This window comes from Corvus brachyrhynchos, unplaced genomic scaffold (genome assembly GCF_000691975.1).
Source record: "Corvus brachyrhynchos isolate BGI_N302 unplaced genomic scaffold, ASM69197v1 scaffold266, whole genome shotgun sequence".
NCBI lineage: Eukaryota > Metazoa > Chordata > Aves > Passeriformes > Corvidae > Corvus > Corvus brachyrhynchos.
The window spans coordinates 202,420-222,601 of NW_008238633.1; the positions used below are offsets into that span (position 1 = coordinate 202,420).

General features: G+C 40.3%; 1 protein-coding gene across 6 annotated transcripts in view; it reads left to right on the plus strand.

Moving 5' to 3' along the window:
* FGD3 (FYVE, RhoGEF and PH domain containing 3) overlaps positions 1-19,928 on the plus strand; it is a 72,876-nt gene extending 52,948 nt beyond the window's left edge. For 4 of the 6 annotated variants that reach the window (XM_017737340.1, XM_017737344.1, XM_017737343.1 and 1 more), the window contains 5 exons: positions 1,991-2,053; positions 8,203-8,325; positions 10,560-10,712; positions 12,527-12,667; positions 18,526-19,928. In XM_017737340.1, coding sequence (XP_017592829.1) covers positions 1,991-2,053; positions 8,203-8,325; positions 10,560-10,712; positions 12,527-12,667; positions 18,526-18,750 — 705 coding nt within the window. In that variant the 3' untranslated portion in view covers positions 18,751-19,928. Of the gene's footprint in view, positions 1-1,990; positions 2,054-8,202; positions 8,326-10,559; positions 10,713-12,526; positions 12,668-16,838; positions 16,937-18,525 lie in introns of all 6 variants that reach the window. The other 2 variants (XR_001862969.1, XM_017737341.1) reach the window with 2 other exon arrangements.
* The last annotated feature ends 254 nt before the right edge of the window (positions 19,929-20,182 follow it).

Below are 20,182 nucleotides of genomic sequence, written 5' to 3' on the forward strand. Positions count from 1 at the left end.
GTGTCATTGCCCATCAGTGCCAGGCAGGGTAATGGTAGCTGTAGTCTTTTTAAAAAGTCTTTTTAGAAAGCTTTCAGGTTCCTTTGTGGTTTAGTTCCTCCATTTTCACCTGCATCATTTCCGGGCTATGTGAAGGGTGTTTTTAAAGCCATCTAAAAATGTTCCCAAGGAAAAGGGCCTCTTTCACCACTGCTTCATCTCAGAAGACTTGGAGGCTTCTGGTGTGGCAAAGGACCCAGTTTGTGCAGTCTTGGAAGGCTGGCAAGGAAAAGTGCTGCAGAGAGCTGAGCTCTGTGGAAGTGACATCCCCAAGATTTGAGATTGAGAATGCTTCTATTAGTTAAATCATGATTGTTAGATGCTGAATAGTTATTATTTCACTCTGCTGTTTCTGTCCCCATAGATCTGGGGTGCTTCTGACAAACATGTCAGTAACCATTCTTACCAGATCTTAGGCACTGTGAGTGGTAATGGTAACGTAACAGGGAGAAGCCCTTTTAAAATATTTTCCAGGCAAGAGTAGAGGGTATTTGATTTTTAGCCCATTATTGCAAATAAAAAAACAGACATGGGGATCTGAATAGGCAGCTGGAGAAATTTATTCTTTTCCCTAAATTTGCTGGGGGTTTTCTCAATCTCTTCTTCAAACCCTGTTTTTTTCTCCACATTTTTCTTTTTCCAAGTCTTGTCACAGCACACAGATGTCCTTTTACTACGCAAAGTAAAACCCTGGGTTGATTAGAATTCCAGTGAAAAGAACACCCTTTGCAAAGGACTGAGGAACAGATAATGTGACCACCTTAGGGTTGCTGGGTTTTTGCAGAGGCAGAAATAGCTGGTTAGAGCTGAGTAGTGATGCTTCCCTTAATTTAATCAAATTCCCCGAGGAAGCGCTCTAGGGTGACACAGCCCTGGCCCCAGGGGATGCATTTGCTCCTTTCCTTGTTCTAAAGAGTTGATTGCTTGTATGAGAATATAAATACATTCAATGAGGCATCAGAATTAATAGCTCTTCAATTTGGCCTCTTAAAGAGGTATTAAACCTTTTTGCTTTAAAATGAAATGACGCCAGAGTGCCAAAATGCACTGGCCATTTGGATAATCTCAAGAGATGTTGTCTGCTTGATAAAGGAAGTATGATCTATGGGAATAAGAGGAGAATTTATCATGAAGAATCTAATAGTTTGAGAACCCTGTGTAAACTAGCAAACTCTGTAGCCTATGATTTTGGTACTCAATGTACAAAGCTTGTTATTTGCCCTCTACATGTATTGAATACTATTGAATGTATATGTAAGTATGGCATACATATAGATATATGAACTCTATATGAATATATATAGATATACAAGCATCTGTGTGTGTTTAGTACATATACTTCTCTATGATTGAATAAACAGAGATGCCACTTTGCACTTATTTAGGGATTGAGAGGTATTGCAAAGAAGAAAAACTTAACTGAGTAGTGCTTGAATCGAGCAAATTTTGTTCCTCTCAGAATCAAGCGCCTTCACAGAGCCTTTGCTGTTTTGGCTGGCAGGCTCCGATACAGCAGTGTCCTTCAAACCACGGCACTGCCTTTCTGCAGCATGTGGGGGACAGGCACAGTTTGTACCCAAAGGCAGGTTGGCAATTCAGTGCCATCTGTAAGGTCATCCACATCAGAGCTCACCCCATATTTGAGGGTGGCTGAGCACATGTGCGACATATGCACCTGGTCTGGTGGAAGTTGTGCCTGCTCATGGCAGGGGGCTGGAACAAGATGAGCTTTAAGGTCCCTTTTGACTCAGCTCATTCTATGATTCTGTGATCTGATTATATGAATTAAAGTGTACTCACACGCAAAGAGTTGAGGGGCAGAAAGTAAACTCTCTTTCTTTTCTCTTTTTCCCCCTCCCCTTGTTTTCCTTTGTTCTGTTTTCAGTGTTTAATATATTTGAGGAAGAATGTCCATGTTGAAACTGTTCTGTGTCATTCTGTTTCTTCTCAGATAGCCAGCACCAGCTCGGTGGAATCAATGCCAGGAGCAGATGGTGGTGGTGCATTAGGAGGGGTGAGTAATTTGAAGCTAATACTTTAGTCAGAGCAGTGTTGGGAGGTGGGTTACATTTGCTTTGTAGCAGGAAAAAAAAATCATACTTCAATATCGGTTTTATAGGGTTTATATCCTGCTGTGTGTGGCTGCAGCTGTGCTGTCATTAGCTTCCTGGCTAAGTTATACCCATAGCTACTTACCATTTGCAGCATCAGGGAATTTGAATCTTGCTCAGATATGTCACAAAAACCAGGAAATAGACTCTCCAACCAATTTGCTGGGTTAAAAAGCTGACATTACTTTATTAACAGTACTGGATGTGTGGGGGTTTCTCCTCAAAGCATGCATAGACTTCTTAAAGCAATATAACTCATTCAGTAATAGATATATGCTGCACGTGCATCAGAGCTGGTTCCTTCAATTTGTAGCACTGGGTTTGAGAGGAAGAGGTTTGTGTGGGCTTTTTTTTGTTTTTTGTGGGGTTTTTTGGTGTTTTCTGTTTTTTTGGGGTTTTTTTGTTTTGTTTTGTGCACATGTGTTTAAATTGTGATAGGGAGCTACACTGATTGCTTGGAGAGAGAAGGGCAAAATGAGGCCAGGTAACCTATCTGATTAATACTGTCACATTGTGTAACTCAGGATTTCATCTCCAGAACCAAATTTTGAGCAGCATTTCTTCCACAGAATGCTTTCCATGTTTCTGCTCGTGCAGAGGAAGAGATGATAGTACTTTTGTACATCTCTGACCTGTAAAAAATTGGCTGCCATGAAAGCAAAATATACTTTCAAAGGTATTTTGCTCAGTACAAGGACTATGACTGCTGCTGAGTCAAACCCAAGGGTTTGAGTCCTTAATAAAGTCCAATTTTCATCTCGCTCTTCTAGTACAAAAGATTTTCAGGAAATGCCTAGGGTTGGTTGAATTTACTGAACACTAGCCTCAACAAGAACAAACAACCACCAAAAATACCCTTACCTGTAGAGATGTGCTATAGGATATTATGTATTAGCATAGACGATTTCAGTAACAAAGGAGCCATTTAGCAGCTCTTCCGGACCTCTGGCCAAGCTTGGAAGGGTGCACAAACTTCTGGCAGAGTGCACAGAGTGCCAATGCAAAGCTGTTAAAGGAGCCAGCAACCTGACCTATAAAAAAACGGGTTATAAGTGTTTGTGATTAGTGTGCTCCTTGGTGATTATTTTTTGTTCTCAGTTCATATTTTTGCTTAAAATTTTTTCCTTTATTTATAGTCAGTTTTGTGATTAGTGCATTGTGCCTTGAGTTACAGATGCTGTATTGAGTGAGCTACTTAAAAAAAAAGATGTTTTATAGTATTAAAAAAAAAAAAAAAAAAAAAAAAAAAAAAAAAAAAAAACAACAACAAACCCACATAAAATTTTTGGTTGCTCTTAAGTATATTTGGGAAATGTAAATTTTATTTGTAATTAAATAAAAAGTTGTATCTTTTTAGTTGATTATAAATAGTCATGTCAGGGATTTGCATAGCATATCTTGATATGTTAAGTAATTTTCCTGAAGTCATGTATTTAAAGAAAAATTTAATTCCTGACATAGAAATAAAAATGGAGTTGATGAAAAAGACAAAGTTAAAAATACCTGAAATTGTGTAATGTTGATTCTGGGCTCTAATTTTGCTAAAAATGGATAATATCAATGTTAATAATGAATAAAAATGTTAGTTGCACCTTCAGAAAAGATGAATTTTTAGTGCTGTCATCCCTTTAGTAACAGCTCAGTGAGAGCACAAGCACATCGTGTGCTCAACAGATTCACATGCAGACCACTTGGTGGTAGTGGTGGCCAGCAAACTGGGAGCTCCTCCCTGTGCTTCCCCAGCCTGCTCTAGCGGTTTCTGGGATTTTCTTCAGTGCCCACGTTTTCATAATGAGATAGTGAAATTCTACTGCAGGAAGGATCATCTGCTTGTCTACAGCATCATGGTACCTCTTTGCTGAATTGTCTTGCTGCCTGCACTGCTAGTGCAGAGCTTCTGTCTGTAGGAGGAAATGCAAACCTTGCATGTATAATGTTGGCATGTAGAGAAACAAACAAAAATATTACAAAGTACAAAATTTACTATATAACTCAAAATTATTTTTAACCTATAGTAAGCATTTCCAGAAGCACCTGCTGATGTTCTACCCCATTGTGGGTTGCTTCAAGTAGTTAATTTATAAATGGAAAATACACCTGTAAGAGCATAATGAGACGGAAAAGAATTGAAACCGCTTTGTAGCTCATATGTCTGCTCATGTAAGAGTCTCATCAGTCTGTGTCTGTGAGTTACATGAACAACATAGGGGCTGAATTTCTACCTGCTGGCCCAGACAGAATGAAGTATCTGGCACAGAGAAGCTGCCCCATCCCTGGAAGTGTCCAAGGCCAGGCTGGACGAGGCTTGGAGCAAGCTGGGATAGTGGAAGGGGCCCCTGCCTGTGGCAGGGCGGTGGATGAGATGAGCTTTAAGGTCACTTCCAACCCAAACCATTCTGGGACTGTGTGATTCTCTGGCTATATAGCAAATAATAAATAATGGTAACAGCAGTCTCCTAAGCCCACTAGTTTTCTACCAGCTTTTTAGTGATTTTTCATTGCATTTCAGAAGCACATGGAGGCTGCATAATTCACGAAGTTCAGATGTCTGCTTACCTAAGAAGGCCAGGCACAGGCCTTCATCTTGCAGTCACATGAGTTGTACCTCTTGGTGGGTTAGATGCTATTTTTCCACCAAAATTTTAAAATTGGAGGAAACTGTCAAGATTTAGAGAGTTAAATGCAGTAGAGTAAAAGAAAATTAGCAGTCAAAACAGCCTAGTCTGAAGGAAGTAGATCCTGGCTCTGAACAGATTTTATGTGAGTGTTTTTTCCTGTCAGACTGAGCAGCTTCAAACCAGAGTTGAGTATACTGAGAAAGATGAGAAATATGACAATTATTCAAGCTCATTAGTATCAAGATGCTGAAGTGAGGGCAGCTCTGTGTTAGCACCCCTTTTAACAAGCATCAGCAGTAAATAAAGTAGCTTGTGTAATAAAGGACACAGTTGCAAAGTGACTATTAGAATTATCTACAATGAACAGTGTAAGTTACAACGCATGTCCTTGTTTGCTATAAAAGCCTCTCTGTTCAGATGATCTGTTAAGAGCATGTGGCAAGGTCACCTGAGCCATCACTGGGTAGGATGAGGCTACTGCCAGTGCAGGAAGGTCTCCTCGTTTTCACAGGAATGGAAAGCAATCTTTTTAAAATTCTTTTTCAGTGTCAGCAGTTAAATAATGTATTATTGAAAAAGTCTTTCTTCTATAATAGCTCACTGGAATTTGCCAAGTAATAAAGACTCTTTCATTTTTATTATCTTTTCTGGAGCTACAATGGCAATGTTTCAAACTCTTGTGTTCTCACTGCATTCTCACAATATTGAGAAATACTGTGAAATACTGCTGGCATTCATCAAACTCTTAAAGACATCTTTATACAGGGCCTTTTTGGATTAGTAAAGTTAGTATTAAGTGCTTGTTATATGCTACAGTGTAAGTTAATGGTGTAAAATACAAGCTCATGCAGAACTGTCCTGAGAAATCTTGCCCAGTAAATTTGTTATGCTTTATGCTTTCCTTCTTTGTCCAGTATATTGGTCATGTATTCCTGGAAGTGGACACTGTCCAGACTGTTCCACTCTGAGGAGGAAGTCAAATAGAAGATCTGCTAGAGGAAATATTCAACTTGAGTCTTATCTGTGTTGTGGAGCATGCATGTAGGAGGTGATGGGTATTCCTAATGAAGTACAACCAAATTAACTAGTTTCCATACAAAGCAGCCCACTTGATTCATAGTAGAGGAACTCCAGCTTTTTTCTTATGTAGATGCCTACATGTAGGTGGCTACTGAAAGCCAAGAACTGGTTTTGTTTAGCATTTGTCGTGATTATCTTCCAGCCAGAGCTCACAGGGCTAAATGGTGCCCTCATTTTTGCTCTTGTCATTCCAGTAACGCCAGTGTAATTGTGGTTAATATAAGAATCAAAAGCCTTGTTATGCTATATGCAGATTTGCACTATTAAGACAAGAAAAAATAAGGCTGACCAGTGAGGGAATGCTCTGATCTGACAAGGCCAATCCATCCCTCCCTAGTGGAAGGATAATCAGGCTTCTAAAACATTAAATTGCATTAACATCAAAATCAGAGTGAGAAATAGCTGATGTGTGATACAAATAAAAAAGTTACTCTGGAGACGTTGCTGCTGATCAGTCAAAGCTTTTGGAACCGGCGTTATTATCTGCCTTACTTGGAGGGGTCTGATAGATCTTAGAAGGAAAGACTTGCCAATGACTCATCCTAGCCATTGTTTCATTCGGTTTCATAGTGGTTTTGACTGGTTCTTTACAAGAAAAGTGAAATACTGCTCTCTGCTCCAATGTGGGAGGTCTTGGATTTGCAGACATTCTGTTTTGATGAGCAATTAATATGTGTTTTTATGGGCTTATAGTGATTTTCCTGAATGAACAAATCTGTGACTGTGCTTCACCAATCTGAATTGCCAAACATCCTATGTGCTTGAATAAAAGTTTGAAACATTGCTATTGCAGCCATAGAAAAGATAACAAAAGTGAAAAGATTCAATGAAATTGAGGTAATTAGTTGTGGGTTTGTTGTGTAACGGCATTATAAGGGAGGGTGGTTCTAGTAGCTCTACTGAAATACAATATGCTTTCCTCTGTAAGAAGGGAATCCAAGGCAGATTTGAGGAGGCTGAATGATGGGAGTGGTGTCAGCTCATAAAATTTGACAGCTTTTCTTTAATTGGCCTGAAAATCTCTATTACTGGCTTCTGTACCTTAGTCATGACTACTGAGATGAGACCTTAGGGTGAATGGCAGGATTTTCCTGGGATGGAGGGTTGTCAAGGAGCCATGATCTGTCTGTCCTACAAAGGACCTGATCTTGAAGAGCTGATTTCCAGAAAACATGTAAAATACCTCTAGCCTTTTGTTTTAGAGGAAAAGTTTATTCTCCCAGTAGTTTGCTAGATGATTATGTCAAGCAAGCAAAAATGAAGAGAGTTATCAAACCTCTCTCATGAAAGAGCTGTGCCAGAGGAACGTGGTGCATCCAATCCTTTGGGTCTCCATGTGGATGCTGCCTGGCTGGGGGTGCCCCAGTCTGGTGCCCAGGAAGTTGCTCCTCCCTTGCAAATAGCCAGCTTGGCTAGGGAGGAGGAATAGTATTTATTAATTTTGAAAAAGAAAACAAAACAGAAAATCTATTTGAAGCTTCATGTGAAGTTGTATTTTTGTGATCTGCACGTTGGCATGTTAATCATAGAATCATGGAATCGTTTGGGATGAAAGGGACCCATCTTGTTCCAACCCCACCGTGAGCAGAGACACTTTCCACTGGACTGGGTTGCTCAGAGCCGTATCCAACCTGGCCTTGAACACCTCCAGTCATGGGAAGACCAGTTTATGCTGGATCCAGTAATGCTATTCAGTTTATCGGAAAATTGTACAATAGGGTTTGCTGAGTGACTTTAGGTACCAGCTTGGATTTAGAGGCTAACCTTTCCTGGCCACCTAGATAGTGCAGGTCCCTGGTGTGGGTATCCCTGCCTTCCTGAGGAGCTTTATGCTTTGTCTTGGGCTGGGAGGGAGCCTCAGAAAACTCCTAAATTAAGTATTTGAAGTTGGGTGGTGTAAAGTCCACTCTTAACACCATTCGCTTTTTCAGTCAAGCCATTTTCCCCAAAATCTTCACACCTCCTCCCCACCAAGGGAGGGAAGTTTACAATGCACTCACGAAGTCAAGATGTACCTTAAAAAAGGAAGATGTGAGTGCTGGAAGGGAAGCTTTTCTTGAGACACCCACTTTGGCTGTTCCTCTGTCTCCTCACTGATACACAGGGAGAGGAGATTGCTCTGTGGCAGTAAGGAGACGAGGGGGCAGAGAGGGGCTGAGACCATATAATATCACCCCCAGAGATCCCTGATGGTTGAGCCAGCCATGCAGCTGAGGCAAGCAGCAGAATTATGCAAATTCTTTCCTAAAATGGTGTGAACCCCAAAAAGGATCTTTGTCAGTAGAACTCTATGAACAATTTTGTCATTATTTTATTACTATTTTTTAATCACGTACTTGTGCTTTTAATTTCAGACTGATTCCTCTAGGAAATCTTCCAAATCTAAGCGAGACAAAGAGAAGCAGGCTTGTAAGAGCTGCAGTGAGAGCTTTAACTCCATCACGAAGAGGCGGCACCACTGTAAGCAGTGTGGGGCAGTAAGTATCCCAGCACACTCAGCTCTTGAGTTTCTCCTGCAGAGACCATTGAAGACAATTTTTTTTTTTTTCAGTGCAGTGACTAAAAGACATTCTGGCTCATGGCAAGTCATTGACAGAGCAGTTTTTTCCACTTTCTTTATTCTCTGGGAATTGGGGGAAAAGAGAAAACTGGTGCAAGGGTCACAGTTTGTGCTGGTTTAAAGGCAAATTCAGTGCCTCAGTGGGTAGAAAGGAAGGTGGTGCTTTCCCTGGGGGTGGGTGTGTATCTGGGGAGGGGGTTGTAGTTTGTTCACAGAAGCAATGGCCTTAAGACAGCCTCATTTCACCCAGACAGCAGCTCCTCTAAAATGAACAGCTGAACATGCAATATTACAAATGGTATTAAGGTATTGGAGACCATCCAAAGGAGGGCAACGAAGATGGCAAAGCAAAGCCATGTGAGGAGCAGCTGAGGGCACTTGGTCTCTTCAGCCTGGAGAAGAGGAGACTAAGGGGAGACTCACTGGGGTCAACAACTTTCTCGTGAGGGGGAGAGGAGGGGCAGACTCTGATCTCTTTCTATGATCTCTTTCCAGGACCTGAGAGAATGGCCTGAAATTGTGTCAGGGGAGGTTTAGGTTGGATATTAGAAAGAGGTTCTTCCCCCAGATTGTGGTCAGGCACTGGAACAGGCTCCCCAGGGAAGTGGTCACAACACCAAACCTGCCAGAGCTCCAGGAGCATTTGGACAACACTCTCAAGCACACAAACTCTTGGGGATGTTCTGTGTGGGGCATGGGGTTGGACTTGATGGTTCTTGTGGGTCCCTTCCAACTCAGCATACTCCATGATTCTGCATTTCTTGCCCTAAAGAAAAGTTGTGCAAAAGTGGTTTCCTCCTGCTTGAAACACCAAAGAAAATCTGTCCCACAGAGGCAAGGCTGGGTTACTGAAGGCCCTTAGCCACCTCCCCTAGTGCCATTTATCAACAGCTGAATTCCCTTTTTTTTCCTGTAAATCATAACCATGGCCAAGATGAGATGGATTTCTGCAAGATGACTTGAAACCTCATTCAGTGTTCCTAATGTAACTAAGACAGAGTAATGTTATTTAAATAACATTAGTCATTTGAAATAGGGATAAATTTCAGCTGCAGAGAGATGTAAATGTATAGTTAAGATATTTAAAGAAACCTCAGTCTCAGCAATTGAAATTAAATTGCTGTGGAGGAGGCATTTTTACCCTAGAGTTGGGATTTTCAACTTTCTGGTTTTTTTTTTATTAATAATCATTAAGTACATTTCTGGGGGTTTAAAATATCCCATTGCAAAGTCAGTGTTACTAAAGAAGAGACAGAGAGATAACAAGAATTACATCATTAATAATTTATTGTTAAATCATTGTTTGTTGTGCAATGCCTTGTGGTGTGGCAATAGCATTCAAATTAAAGAAGTTAAAAATGCCCTCTTGCTTTTGTTTGGGTAACACTTCCTGAATTAAGACAGCCCACTTCATAGAGTAATTAAAGTCTTACAGTGAACCACGTAACAACATAGATGTATGCTGCGGGTTTGTGGTTATTATTGTACAGAAATTCAGAATGGATGTCCATCAGGCTGACACCCTGGGGACAGTTTCTCTCCCTGGAGCAGGTGTGTTAGAGACAATTTTTTAGCATGAAAACAGGTTCTGGACCTGCAGATCCAGCATTCTTTCCAAGCACTGATTCCTTGGTGCTTGGAAATGTGCCACTGCATGCTCTTGGAAGCTGAGGCAGACAAATAATTTTTAATGGATTATATTTTGGACTATGTTCTTAAAATAGTTGGTGCTTTCTGGATTCCTCAGTTCTCCAGGATGTCCTTCATTGATGAGGAATGTCAGCCACTTTCACTCTGAAAATCAGTCCTTCCTAAACCATTAAAAAGCACTAATTGCTTCATCAACTTAAGCTCTTTTTGACTTATAAAAGCTTATAAGAAAAGACAAGAAAAGCAAACTTCATGATGTTAGTCATACAGTATTTCCCCAAAGGCATAAGTTTTCTTTAATTTGGTATATGGCATGGGATCACAAACAAGTTAATTATTAATGGAGTTAAATATAAAGAATATTTTATTGGTCTCTCTATCTTAAGTTTACATTAGCTTTCATAGAATTTTACTTAAATAACAACCATTCTGCAAGTCGATTTCTCTGATAAAGGGTTGTGTTTTAAGCATGGCTAATTAAACACCATCTCTTTTTTACAGGTGATCTGTGCAAAATGCTCTGAATTTAAGTCACTTGCAGATAACAGCCGCCATAATCGAGTGTGTAAAGAGTGCTTCCTGCAGCTTCCAGCAAGCCCGTGCAGCCCTGGGGTGGAAGCAGTTGGAGAACAGAAGAAAAGACTAGCTGCAGAGGTACAGTCTTTGGCTAAGAAACTTTGTGAGGCTCTCTCTTTTTTTTTAGTGTATTTATTAAAACCAAATCAAGTTGGTTTTCTTTTCTACCCCACCATGATATTTAATCCTCTGACCTATAACTGGCATTGAATATGCCTGCAGACTGGATGCTGTTTGCAGATGGTGAGCATTCATCATAGGATGCTGATCACACAGGGACACACACAGGTTTGGCAGCTAAGCTTCAGCTTTCAAAGTTACAAAAAAGAAGGAAAAAACTCTGACTTCTTTTTATTATGGTGCAATCTTGAGTTGCACAGTGACTATTCGAAAAATAAGATCTGATTTTTCACTTTTAGTTCCATGTAGTAGATACTTTTGCACTCTCTGTTTCACATCCTGTCAAAATACTATTGAAATTAATTTTTTTCTTAGTTGATTGGTTGGACACTGGGACAGACTGCCCAAGGAAGTGGTCACAGCACCAAGCCTGTGCTTGTGGGTCCCTTCCAACTCAGATTTCTATGGTTCTGTGATTCTTAGACCCTGCCCTGCTCTGCTTCCCAGCATGCTGTATTTTGTTCCAGGCTACTAAATGTACCTGAGCAGGCAAACTTACACCAGCATGGTGTCCCAGAGTGAACACTGTTGCTTGGGGGCTTTGTCAGCTTTATACCCAAATGCATCCAAGATCTCAGCAATAGAGTGGGGTAAAGTTGCAGGTCCACATTGCCCTGCCCTGGGTCTGTAGAGCCCAGAGAAAGTTCTGGAACCGGAACCTGACCCCATCAAAACCTTCAGATATGATATCAGATATTCCCCTCTGTGACAGGGGGTTGAACGAGATGATCTTTACAGTCCCTTCTGACCCAAACCATTCTGTGATATATGCTCCTGCTATGCCTACAGATGATGAGCTCTTCATGGGTGTCTATACAGTCTGTGGTGTCTCATGACAAATTTTACAGCACTGTTTCAGTAGGAAAAGTTTCAGGTGAAAACCTGCACCTACACAGGGACGAGAGAGCACTGTTAATCTGAAAAGCTGAGAGGCAAACCAATGAAATGTGACCCATGGCTTTAATTCAGAAAGCAGATTACAGCAAAAAGCTTTAAAAACCCAAAGAAAAGTGTAATTTTTCCCTCCTCTGCTCAGTCTTCTAGGTTTTTTGTTAAATCTTCAAAGGATGAGGTAAAATGCAAGAAAGAAAATAATGTATGGAAAGAAAAGATCAGACTCAGGCTTTTTCTTTCCCTTCTGTTTACATTAAACTTTCTTAACAGGCTTAGTAGCAGCTGAGGAGATTGCCACTTAACAAATGTTATTACCAGCTGCCAGAAATCTTCAGGAGACTTCTGTGAAAATCCTAATGCAAACAGGAATTTTGATTTTCTTTGCTTTCTATCAGAACACAACAATTTCTTCCAATCTTTTTTTGCACCCTGATTTGGTTCCATCCATGCACAAGAGGATCTGTTAATAAACCCTTTACATTAATTTGAAGTAATCTCCCAGCCTACTTTGCTAAGCAAGAAATGAGCTGCATCATCTTAGTTACCATTCTCAATTTACTGGGTGGAAGTTGAATTTAGCTTCATGTCTGCTGGGAATGGTGGTTCAGCCTCTGCCTCAGTTACATGGAATTATGCTATTTCTTAATTGTATATAATAATTACTAATTTTTTACTTGATTATGGCCTATCCAACATTTGCCCTCAAGTGTTATTTGACTCTGCACAACTTGAGTATTTTATATTTAATTCTAAGTATTTTGCACACTTAAACATCAATGGAAACAGCTCTGTTTTGTTTTTTCCCCCCCTTCATCCAGAAGCAAAGCATCCTTGCAGCTGAAAACAGCCTCTTCAGCAGCTACCTCCAGTTCCTTGAAAAAGGGAAGACTTGGTACAAAATGTGGGTGACCATCCCCAAGAGTGAACCTCTTGTTCTGTATCTGCAAGGAAGCAGCCAGGTAAGACGGCATTCACGAGGGTTAACACACAGAAAAAGAAAAGCGTAAGTTTAAATATGTCGAGCTGAGAAATGGGTCAAAGGATTTGGCTTGGTTTCAACAACAGAACTTAATTTCCTATTCTGGATAAGGCACAAAGCCTCAGGGATTTCAGGTTACCTTGTTACCTGTACTTACTGCTGATACAGTTGTGAGCAAATATTGAAGCTCATTGCTTCTCCATTCAAATTTTTAGCAAAAAAAAGAAGAGAAGACAAGTAAAATTAGGTTATGCTTTGGCTTTTTTGGAGGTTTCAGACAGATGTATTCAAAGGTTTTATTACTCTGTCATTAGGGAAAGCACTTTCCTGTTAAATATATAGAACTGCAAAGGAGGCTGGATATTGCAATTGCTGGTTCAAGCTTTTTGTTTTTTAAACCTAGTTCCGGGTTGATGGGATAGAGGAATTTGTGAAAATGTAGGTGTTCTTCAGCCTGAAAAATGGTAAAGCTCCTTGTCATAGCATCATGGGGTTTTATCTTTACTTGAAATACTTACATTGATAAGAGGTTTTGTCTCTAAATGTGCCGTTGACGCTAACTAGCATTTGTGTGTGATGAAAGTCAAGGGATAAAAACATCTATATCCAAAATAGAAATATCAGTTGTGCTTCCTTAGCATTGAAGAATGACAATGTTGAAGTGAGATTCCCCATATCCAGTCTGCATTTGGCATTTGACACATTTATACACAGCTTTGTTTTATCTCCCGTGTGGGATGGAAGAAGAAATGGATCTGAATTCAGCCAGCAATTACAATGCTGTAGTTGTAGTGATAAGAAGGGTTTCTTTTTATTAGCATCTCTTTGTGACTAGGAACAGTCAAGGAAATAAATTTTCCCCTTGATTTTATAAAGCATTTCAGAGTAAAGCTCACCCTGTATCTGATCAACAAATACTACACGCTATCGTTAGACCTGTGTTCATTTCCCAGCTTGTCAGCAGGAGCACCTCTGGCTTTAAACAAGCTTGTGTAATGTTTTAAACATAGTGCTCAAAGAGGCTGAAAGCTTGAATTTGGAGCTTCAGCCCCCTTGGCTCCATCTGTGGTTCCAGCCCCACACTGGGTAAGCTCCCAATCCATCCTGCACGCAGCGAGCTGCCTGGTTTCCCTCCTAGTCAGCGGGAGATGCACAGCTGAAATTACACATTGAAAAAGCAAACAGCCTCAAACAAGGCACTAAAATGAAGGCAACAAATCCAGTATTTGGCTGTCTCTGGAGCCAGGGTCTGGGGAAAGGAACAATGCTTTAAAAAACCAAGCAGAGAGGACAGCTTCACCCATGGAAATTTTCAACTAATGTGCAAACTGTGCCTCAGCCAAGGGCCAGTGCAAGCCCTGTATCCACACAAACCAAACCAGATTGTCTCACACTTGGGCAAAGAGAGTGGGAATAGAGGGAGAGAGGTTTAAATTCTTTGGCCTCCCTCATACAGAAACAATGTGTGTCATGTAGGAGGTGACAGGGGTGAGAAGTTGAGAGGAAGCAACATCCCTTACACAGTATGATTTAGAATTTCTCCTACTGCCCAACCGCTTGTTGCGGTACAGCACAAATAATAATCCATGGACATAAATCACCTGCATCCAGTGCAAACTCAATGATGCTTGATTCTGCAAGCCCCACCTGAGAGTCATGCAAAGCCACAGATGGAAGCTGGAGGAGCTTCTCTGCTTCAGTTGCTGTGTACTTTGTCCATGACCTGCCAAATTTGATCTTGAGCCTCTGCCGATATTATTAGTGAGATCCTATTTTTTTAGGGGAAAAGGGTGCCTTTGACACTGATTGTCAATTTTATGATAGTTAAATTCAGCGGTTAGTGTCCTCAACTACTTCAGGTATGAGATAAATCTCCCAATAAAGTGTTAAGAAAGCAGCAGGACAAGGTTGTTTATTTTACATTCCAAAACCAGGATTTGCTATCAGGAATGAGACTATAAATGACAAAAGTGAGTCCCTTCTTCAAGGGCCTGCCATTCACATTTGTATACTTCAATTTGCATCCAACTGCAGGAAAAAATTCAGAAGCAAGTCCTATTCCTTGATGTTAATCCAATATTCTTGTTAGTTCTGGTTTACATAGGATACCCTAGACTTCTGAGGAAAATCTCTTCCAGAGCTTCATTACTGGAGTCTGAATGCCTGGAATCAGTTGGGAGCCACTCATGTGCTGAAATATTCTTTTCCCAGGCATAGTTCTGTTTTGCACAACCACCTCTGTGAATCTCACAGACCTCTTTAGGCCTGCAAAGAAGCATTTCAGTGCCTGAGATGTGTCTTTTGGGAATAATATTGCCACCAATAGTATTAAAGGTCTTGAAACATAGAGTAAAGCGTGACTGTAGAAGTTTGAAAGTTGGGGGATTATTGTTAAGAAGAACAGAAAGAATAGCTGCCTCTTGGGAAGAAGGAGCAAACCAAGATGAATCTGGAGCTTTGGATACAGTGAAAGCTTCTTCCTCTGCACCCCTGGCCCTCACTCCCAAGAAGGGATGCTAGTGCAGGTAGAAAGATGACTCACAAATCTAAAATAGAAAGAAAACTGCCCTTTTGCTTTAGACCCTTGTTCCAGGAGAATGAATCAATCCCCTGAGTGTTCGCAGTTCAAATCTTGCATAAGGCTTTATGCATGAGGATTCCCAGCTTGTTTAGATTTGGGAATCATACCAGTTTGATTTGTCTTCAAATGGAGTCAGAATTTGTACAGCTGTTTGTTGTGTTTATCTCAGTGAAATTGTAAGAATTTACTTACAAGCAAAGACCACTTCAAGTATAAGGAGCAGCAGTTTTAAGATAAATTTGTCTTGCCTTTTCAAGGGCTCCAGCTAGAGCTTCTGCCCCCCTTGGCCTTGTAAAATGCACAGCTACTTGCAAAGCTCTGACATGAACTGTACAAAGTCAAGGCTTCCAGGCTAGCTGGGAAAATAATGGTTTTTAGAGAAATATGAAGGATAAGTATAGTTAGAGCTACTATATATATATATATATATATATGTATATATATCAGATCAAGCTTGCTCCAAGAGAAAATTTTGCTTTATAAAGAAGAAAAATCCTCCATTCATCATGTAAATGTAATTTACTTTTAGAAAATAAGGGAGTAGCTGAGTTTGAAATTGAGCTCAGGGTTTTTGAGAAGTATTTTTTTATTTTTGCTTGCCTGATGATCCTGTTTAGTAGAAGCTTTACCTGGCCCTGCACAAAACTCTGCCTGCCCTTTTTTTTGGACCTGAAAATCTTTCCATCACAGGAGCCTCTCAATGACTTGTGTAAGGTTGGGGTTAGATCATGGGTGGGTAAAGAGTGGAGTTTGGGTAGAAACAACCAGGGATTTTCTAAGCCCACTCAGAGGTAGGAGGGGGAAAATATAGGGGGAAAATGACAATGGTGCCACTGGTGGGTCACTGTTGTCTAAAAGAGCTGCAAAGGGCTGGGCAGTGCAAGACACACGTCTGTATGCAGGGGTGCCTGAAATAGAACAGCCTATATGGTGGAACTGAGTTGTCTGTTCCAAAATCTTAAACCCTGGGTGTTGCAATGGCTGTAACAGCAATAAATACATGCTGCTGTAATGACCTAGATAAATAACCCGTTTGTGTTGCGCTGCTGAGAGTCAGGATGAGTGCACAGTGCTTGTGATTGCTGACAGTATTACACACCCACTCAACTTTTATATATCACTCACTCACTATCTGAGGAAAATTATTGTAATCACTCCTAAGGTGAAGCTCTTTCAGTACTGGGCATTTTGGTTTAATGAAATACCAATATCATGCAGTCTTACTATGTTGCATGCAGAAATATTTTTAAAAAATGCAGTCCAACCAGCCAAAATCTGGTAGGTTCTTAAAACTAAAACATGAATTTCATCTCTCTTGTAAGGTCTGTAAATCCTATTTACATGTTCAGTATAGGGCTGGAATTCCTCATGGGTGCATGCTTGTCCCTGGATTTGCTGGGCTTCAGGTAGGAAGGAAGGGCTCAGTGGCAAAGGACATCCACAGATGTTGCTGGTCCCAAAGAGAAGTCTGGATTGGGGGTGGGGTATTCCTCAAGGCCAAGTGCTTCACCTTTACCTGGCAGTAGTACAGCTTTTCAGAGATAATGTAAATCCCTTCCTTTTGGATCAGGCAGGTACAGACAAAGTGCCAAAGGCAGCATATTAAGAAAAGGGAGGATGCAAGACCAAAGGCAGACTGCTTAATTTGCCTGTGTCTGCACATGTTGGGTAGGTGCAACACATACAACTCAAACATCAATTTGCTCTTACGGTGCTCTTCGTGGCTACAAACAACATCATTTGTCATTGTCATGGGCAACCTACAATTTTCCATGTGACAAGTCTGAATGTCTACTCTTCCAAACCAAGACCAGTGAAACAGGCATGGTCGAGCTTGCATGTGCTCTTGTGTGTCTGTGTTCATCAGTCCCATGTTCGCTTGCTTGAGCAGTGCCACGTGTGCAGGAGCTGCTCTCTACGTGCCAGTTCTTCTGCATGGGCAAGACCTTCCTGTTTATAGGGATGTGGCTGTGGTGTCAGAGAATAGAAACTGTGCTGCATTTAGGACAACTAGTTACACTCAAATGGGAACTGAGTGTAACTTTAGTGTTTGGCCTAAAGCTGCCTTGGATCTCATTGAAGAGTGCTTGGTCTTCAAGCAGTTGGACTCTGGCATTTTTACATGACAATAACAAGCAAGAGAGGAACAAATCAAGAAGCCTGTATTGACTTAATAAACTGTGATACGTTTTTGACTGTATATTTCTTGCCCATTTAGTTAGCATATGTGTTTGCATTGATGTGAGCAATTGATTGAATTACTTTAGACAAAGTATTAGAAAAGTAGGCGCTTTTTTTTGCCATTGTTCTCAGAGTTTTGGTCCTCTTCCAGATTTACCAAGTCATCTGCATTTGGTGTGGGCTGACAAAAGAATGACTTTGCCACTTCTCTGTGGGATGCTTCGTTAGCTTTGATATGGGGCTGCAACACAAGCAGCTGCTACAGAAGGTGACAGCTTTGTACAGATGCTTGATGCCTGTGTGATTCAGACTTCAGTTTGGGGACTCATCTTTAGAAACATTTTGCTGGGAGCAGTTGAAGAGGTTGCTTGGCCATGGCACACCCTGCCTTGCTAAAATATGTCTTTCCTGAGAGCTTAGGAGAGGAGTTGTTTTGACGCTCAAGATATGACTGTTAGAGAGCTGTATCACTCCTTAGATCTGTGAGCCAATCTGGCCTTTAAAGGATGGTCAAGAATTTGATCATTGGCTTCCTTGACAACTCTCAAAGGCATCATAAATGACAGAAAATCAAAAGTTCTCTTCTTTCAAAGAGTTTTCCCTTGCCCTTTAGTTGTCTTGGTGTCTCTCAGTGTCCAGCTTTGCTTGATTGCTTCCTTTTAACCAATCCTACAAAATATCCCATGAAGTTCAAAAGAGACAACACCAAACCTTCTCAGCTGGATCCCACTGCCTGTACCTAATGCAGAAGAAATTTTGTAAAAGACACCTGCATAAGTTACATGAAATTATATGAAAATCCCTGGCCACATTTACTGTGACAGGAAATCAGTGAAATAAGAATAAAGCAGCAGTAAGTCATTGCTTTTTGCTGGTTTAAGCTGAGCAGTCGATACTGCCCCTTCCCTGCTTTCTATGCTGCAGTGCTAAACAAGGAGCCGAATGCGCCTGTACTGGGACTGCATCCATGCGCTTCCTGCAGTGTGTGCCTGCCGGCTCCATGCAGTGTACCCCCGGGCCTCCCATTTCAGACAGCATTTGTTCCCTAATTTTTACATTTGTTCTCTCTCCTTTAGGATGGACGAAGCCCACGTCCTATCCCTCTGCCTGGCTACGAAGTCAGTTTGCCAGGTTCTGGTGAGAAGTTTGAAGTGAAGCACGTTTTTAAGCTTTGCCAGTCCCATCAAACTCTCTATTTCAGTGCTGAAGATGAAGAGCTGCAGATGAAATGGATGGAAATTCTCACCAAAGCTGCCAAAGGGGAGACTGAGGATACAGCTGAAGGGCTTGGCAACCCATAGAGCAAGTTTCATTTAGTTTCTTTCCTACTTGCTATAAACCATCACTTGAATTTGGTATTCATGGCACTTTGGAATCTGTATGGCTTTATATTTTCATGTGTCTGCATAGGAAATTCAGTGGTTTCTCACCTTTTATTGTAAATTTTTCACGTACAGTAGTTACCTGCCATATATTATGTTAAAGGAAAAAGTAGTTATAGTTGTTGGTGGTGTCAATGCTGGTTTTAAAACAAAAGACAAGGAGAAAAGCATTAATTTTAACAAAGGTAATGGAAAACCATCAGTCTTTTGTTTTCCTAAATGTATATTTTCCAGTCCTTTTTATTGCTGTTGAGTGCAGGATGTGTATAGTCTGTGATTAGTTCTATAAATGCTGCCTTTTAAGTTAAATGTTGTAAAGGCTTGTGCTGTCCGCTGACATTCCATTCTCTGCCTCGCCTTCCTGGTAAGGTCTTTGTGATGTGTGAGCAATGTACTGAGTATTTTCCCGTTGCTAAAACTATGTCTCTGCTATTTTGAGATGACCTGTTCACATGACAAATACTGTAGAAGGGACTTCTAAAAATGACTGCAAATGGTGCAGAACAGAATATTAAGAAGCCTCATTGATTTTAAGCATTTATTATATTGATTGCTTTCTTTTGGAACCAGTACCTTCCTTCCTTCTATTGGAACCCATTTTGATGTAAGTGAACAAACATTTTATACTGCAAACTGGGTTATGATCAATAAACAAGAACATTTTTAGTACACACCATACAAAAAGGTGACTTTTTTGTTGTATTGGTTAATTTAAGTGGCCTAGATTTTATTTATATAATTTGTAAATAATGTTTCGTAAGTATTTTAAGAATTTTTTAAAGACCTCAGCTAATTAACAGGATTTAGTGCATAGTATAAGAGATATTTGTATGAACTGAATTTGTAATTTAATTTTCCTGTTCACTTGTTTTTGTCTTATTTTCAAACGTAAATGCTTATCTATTTAAATAAAAATTCCTGCAGTTAACTCCTGAGCCAGATTTCCAAGGCACAGCAAAGTTTAGGTCAACATTTAATATAGGTTAAAAAAAAATATAAAAAGTCCAAAACAAACCAAAAAAAAGGCATGTCTGTTCCTAGTGGTAGTAAGCATGTAGTATCAATCAAAATGAAATAAAATCTGTCACAGTACTGTATTTTTAAATGGTTTGGTTTAACTTTTGTTTCCTCTTCAGCCTTCTACAATTTCTATTGGTAGAGAGGAAGAAATGTTCCATACAACCAGAGTTTTTTTTGAATTGTTGAATTTTTTTGATTGTTGAAAATTAGTGATCTGCATCAGTGAGTATTTTTTGGACCTACAGAAAAGGACTTGTCCTTGCTTGGGGTTTGGTTTACTTTTTACATTGGTGTAATAAACCATATATCTGAAGTCCATGATGATAAAAAA